General features: G+C 38.0%; 1 protein-coding gene across 2 annotated transcripts in view; it reads right to left on the bottom strand.

Annotated features, from left to right (window-relative positions):
* Nucleotides 1-283: 283 nt before the first annotated feature.
* Nucleotides 284-5,510, bottom strand: part of LOC142126024 (amyloid-beta A4 precursor protein-binding family A member 3-like) — a 5,326-nt gene continuing 99 nt past the window's right edge. Inside the window, exons 1-5 of one of the 2 annotated variants that reach the window (XM_075194277.1) lie at nt 4,701-5,510; nt 2,494-2,706; nt 1,822-1,941; nt 1,597-1,737; nt 284-1,520 (exon numbers count right to left, since the gene is read on the bottom strand). The exon at nt 4,701-5,510 is cut by the window's right edge and continues 77 nt beyond it. In XM_075194277.1, the coding sequence (XP_075050378.1) occupies nt 1,449-1,520; nt 1,597-1,737; nt 1,822-1,941; nt 2,494-2,706; nt 4,701-4,826 (672 nt within the window). In that variant the 5' untranslated portion in view covers nt 4,827-5,510 and the 3' untranslated portion in view covers nt 284-1,448. The remainder of the gene's footprint in view (nt 1,521-1,596; nt 1,738-1,821; nt 1,942-2,493; nt 2,707-4,700) is intronic. The other variant, XM_075194278.1, reaches the window with a different exon arrangement.

Genomic DNA, 5,510 nt, shown 5'->3' with positions numbered 1-5,510 from the left:
AGGTTGAACAACGGGAGCTGCCAGTACATGCAGTTATTTATGATTGAAAATGAATTTCATTACGATAGGCCTGTTGTGCTAACGAACAAATGACTTCCCTATCTAGTTGAATTAGCTAATAAGCAGACATACAAAGTGTTGACTCAGATTACTCCATAAAACATCTGAACATTACACATTTTCCAAATCAGGCCTCAGTTATAATAGTTCTGTGCATGGTGTGTGATACCTATAACAAATTGTATTTAGGCAGGGCACTAATCAAATACAGAATAACAAAACACAAGTTATATTACTTTTATTAAAAGTAAATCGCATATATTGCAATTCTTAACCGGTATTAGAAATGAGTCCGAAAATATACAGTGCTGAAAGGGCTCGAGCCCTGATTGCTATATATGCTCCCGCTTTCTTATTGCACTTTTCCCTTGATTAAGGCTCTCATCATTTTGCAACAGAAAACCAGTTAAAAGAAGTTTTTCAATCTATAATAGTGCCTATAGTTCTCTTATGCACAAAGTGCAGTTAATTAGTTGTAGAAATCCATTTCCTTAAATTGTAGTTGCACCAAAAATTTGAACAGTAGGAAAACAAACATTTGCAAGTTACAGATTTTCAGTGGTAAAAAAGAAAAAAATGGAAAATCCAAGGCACACACAGCTCTAACATTAATATATATTACACCATGTGATTCAATTTATTTTTACATCAAGCACGTAAATAAATATTTGGTGTATGTACGCCAAAATAAACATTAAAATTCTATTCCAGACATGTTCCTAAAGATTATTTAATATTTTCATGATATATGATAACATGTACTCAGCTTAAACAAGATTGTATAATTGTAACATCCAAAGCATCACACAGTAATCGTTTCTGCCTTTCTTCAGTACAATCTTCTACATTATACTGCCTGTAGCATTTCAGATTAGCAAGTGCCAAAAAGTGTACTTGTCCAGGACTTCTGATACATTGAACATTATTAGCACGCAGAGTTAAAAAGCTAAATGCAATGTAGTTAGTCTTGCATACTATTCTTGAGGAAAACCAGCTATGAAATGGGGCTCCATCTGTACTTCATAAATGGCAGAAGCATCATTTAAATGACCTGTGATATCATCATGTCAAAGAAACTTTCTCAGGAGCAGACACTATACTCCTTCCAGTAAGGAGGATGTTCACATTACTATTAATACTGACACCATTAAAATGGTAGTAAAACAACCTGAGTTACAAAAAAAAAAAGTTGTCTGGAACAGATTTTAATTTGTAATAATGCTTGGTAAACAACCACTTTGAAAGTGTATAGGCACAAACTGAGTGTTAAATATAGTGTGTGGCACATCGTTCTTGCCATATGAAAATGTCTTCCTGAACACCATATCTGTTTGTTTATAAGTAGGGCTTGTAGGGTCAGTAAAGAAGATGAAAATTGAAGGTGTTCCTCAGAGATATATCGGTGTTTCTTGTCCAGTGAGCAGTCTGTATGTGGAAGCTGGCATGGTTTTTATGAGGACCTGTAAATAGACAACAGTGATTAGATCATAATCAATAAAATGTTTCCCCATTGTAGTTAAGAGAACTTATCCTTACCTCCCCCGTGGCATCCAATAGTGTCCGAATAATTTTTTCATGAACTGTGGCCACCACACTTTGTCCATTTATTTCAATAATTCGATGTCCCACTCTGATACCTCCCCGTTCGGCAATACCACCACGCACTAGGCTACAAATCTGTATAGGTGCATATTTGTACATATATACTAGGAGAATAATTACATATCCTCAACCATACGTTTATAGCTACTTCACACTCACCACTCCATCTTCCACACAAAAGCCTAGCTGGTAGGTAGTGTCAGGCCTCTGAATAATGGCTGTGATAACTGGAGGACAGTGCACTATGTTCAGAATCACCCGGGACTGATTTTTCAGTTCCTGGAGATTAAAAGGGAAAAGTATTTTGTTAACTGATTTGTAAGCACCTCTAACAGTCCTTCCAAAATCATATTTTAATAATAATTTTATTACAAGACATGCAAACAAGAACATGTAAGAACACATATAAAATACAAAATAAAGTACCTGTCAAACAAGTATGTGTTATCTCTATAATGTCTTTGTTTATGAATTATGTGAAAGGAACTGGGGATCCATGGAAAAAAAACAAGGTATTGGCATAGGGTAGGTATATGAGGGGGTAGGAGAAAACTTGTGGGCTAAGAAGAAAAAAATATCAACTATAATGGACAACTACTTTATTGAGAGTACAGAGGTTATAGACAAACTCATTTTTTTCTGTTTATTACGTTCCAGTCCACATAGAAAAAAGGGAGTATTTGGGGAAGTTGAGGCAATCTACATATTCACATTTGTAGCTTCCATACTAACTTTTTAAGCTTCCCCCAAGCTCACATGAAATCCATGTCATGTATTCTTTTTATCACATGCTTCTAGTCTTATGTTCACACTTTTTTTTTTTCTACTCACCCGGATTAGTCCCTGGCATGTAGAAAAAGGCAGCCCCACCAAGCTTGTGCCATTGACACTAGTAACATGATCGCCAATGCTCAGATCTCCACTGCGCTCTGCTGGTCCTCCATGCATTAAATTGGCAATGACTACAGTTGGAAGTAAAGAACCCCAACCTGACTCAACAACAGCCACACCTAGAACTTCTCCTCGCTGCTTCTGGATATAAACCTATAAATGGAGGGGCAAACATTGAGAGAATGGTTGAGAGCTTTGTAAGTAAGGGTGAAGAGTTTAAATTTAAATGTCCACTGTACTATATTGACAAAACACTACATGGCCAGCACAGTGGCTTAGTTGTTAGCACTTCTGTTTCACAGCACTGGCATCATGAGTTCCGTGGCTGGATCACTTATAAATAACTTATTGCAATAATATATTTAAATTATTAGCAGTGTGCCAATTTATATTGTTGCAACTGTACTGATTCTTGATACTGTGTATTACAAATGTACTTATTATATTGTGTTATATTTCTATATAGGAAATGCATTAATTTCTGAGGTATTGATTTGTAACTCCTGAAACAGAAGTTAGCCCCTGCTGACGTGTGTGAGAATGTGTATAAAAAAAGCACTGGGTTGTACTGAAATGTATCTTTCCATCTGTACCTTTCTTTCTAGATGTTGCTAGTACCGTCAAGTAGTGGCTGTAACTGCCCTTTTTAGGACTTCCTGAGCTAATAAACATTACTGCTTAAGGAACTTGCTTTGACACCTAGTTCCTGTGACCTGCAGATTAGACCAAATTTAATCCGTTTTCCGGCTTTTCTGCGGTTGAACCCCGCTTTTCAGTACCAACGCTTTGCCCGCTACCTGCAACTCTGGCCAGTGTGATAGGCCAAGGAGAATCATCCACAGCAATCCTGATTTAAAGGCATGAGGTCAGGGCTACCAGCAAGCAGCAACAGTTACCTAGAAGGACGTGGTTCTGGATGCTGCTAAGGACTCTAGTGGCGGCAGCAGCTTAAGTTACTGCGGCTAGAGGGCACATTTGGGATAAAGAAAGGGGATGGTGGTAAGGCAAGCTCAACCAACCAGCAACACAACAGATAGGGTGGCATCAGCGGTCTATCCTGTCACAAGTTCGATTCCTGACCATGACTGGACTCTGGAGCAGTAGAAAACGTGTTCTCTGAAATGATGATCACTCTTCAGTCTAACGGATTCCAGGAAAACGCTTTCTACCTAAATGTGTACTGCCAAATGTAATGTTTGGTGGAAGAGCTGCTGATGTCATTGTTTCCCTTCGTTCCAATGAAGGGAAATTTTAATGCTACAGTATACAATGTAACATTTTATAGACTTGTGTGCTTCAAACTTTGGGGCAACAGATTGGGGAATGCCATTTCCTTTTCCAGAATGACAATACTCCTGTGAACAAAGCGAGGTCCATCAAAAAATGGTTTACCACGTTTAATGTAGAAGACGTTGAATGGACTTTAAACCCAGCTTTAAAACAAAAACTTAAAAAAAAATAAATGTTAATACTACATGATGTCTCCAAAAAGTAAGCTATTTCACATATGTTTATTGGAAAGTGATCACAACTTTGTTTTGTATGATTGAATTATAGGGAAATGTAGTCAAAGGACAAAGCTGACTTAATATAAGTCTCCCTTTCAGCTGCAGACTGTACAACTCTCTATCTTACACTGCCTATACTATAAGAATGGGCTGATTCCATAAGAGTAAGCCATAAATATGCCAAAAGTGCGCTCTTGGATTGAGAAACCGTCTCATAAAAAGCCTAATAGGCATAATAGACAAGCAAAGCTTCTCCCATAATAAACATTGACACAAGTTGTCATTAGTAATTGTCATCATCAACATTTATATAGCTCCAGCAAATTCTGTAGAACTTTACAATTTGGGACAAACACAGCTGGCTAAAACAGACAAATGGGAGTTGGATACATGAGGTTAAGTCTACTTATTGCATTTCGGTCCAGCCAGATTGCAAAGGTAAATTCTAAAAAAAATAAAAAAAAAAAGGAATTTGGATCATATAAGTTATAGGTAAAAATATATTCATGTGAAATATGGAAAGCTCTTTCAGATGCATTTAAGCACTATGTGTAGATTGCAGACAGTAGATGTACAACAAGGAGGCAACTTATGGATCACAGGAGTCTGAATGATATGAATGAGTTTCTCTATTCCTACCTCCCTGCAGTTGTCTTTTTTGCTGAAGTGAGCAAGGTCTGCATTGTATAACTGTTCCATCACCCGTGTATTCTCTAATCGCTCAGGCTCCACACCTTCTGAGAGGAGAAAATTTCGGTATGCCATGCCAAAAGCTTGACCAATGGCCTGCGCAATGAGCTGCGCCTAAAGTGGTAAAATAAATAAATAAATAATGTTAAAACATGATAATAACACAACTGTATGATTGCATTACCTTAAATAAGGAAACATAAGTGTTACTTAAAAGCAGTTACTTCCACAATCCCAGGCTGCAGTACATATATATGGTTTAGCACAACCATGTAGGTGTCACGGTCACAAACAGGAGTACAGCTAGGAGTCACGAATATGGTGAAAACACTCTGTTTATTTGCAGAAAGGTATAAATAGCAGGTAATTGAGAGCAGTAGTAAATACCAGGTGCAAGCTGATGCAGGAAATGATACGAACGTTCAGAAACCAGCAGGTAAGCAGCTAATGCAGGGAAGCAGGAAGTATGAACAGGTTCCAAACAGGCATGAACCAGAGGAGCAAGGCAGGAGGAAGAATCCACAGGTTGCAACAAGGATATGACATCACAGGATGGGACAACAATAACCAGCCATGTGTGCAGGGGGAAACAGGTTTAAATGGACCACACCCAGGTGCATGGAATGATTAGTGAACAGGAAGGTTAACCCCTAATGCACACAATAAAGCACAATAGCAGCACCTCTGGTGAGTGGAGGTACTGCCAATACAATACAATAATAGGACAAAAAGGCAGGAGCTGCCATGCAAAGCAGCATG

Source organism: Mixophyes fleayi, unplaced genomic scaffold, assembly GCF_038048845.1.
Source record: "Mixophyes fleayi isolate aMixFle1 unplaced genomic scaffold, aMixFle1.hap1 Scaffold_2668, whole genome shotgun sequence".
Lineage (NCBI taxonomy): Eukaryota > Metazoa > Chordata > Amphibia > Anura > Limnodynastidae > Mixophyes > Mixophyes fleayi.
This window is presented reverse-complemented; position numbering and strand designations above follow the sequence as displayed.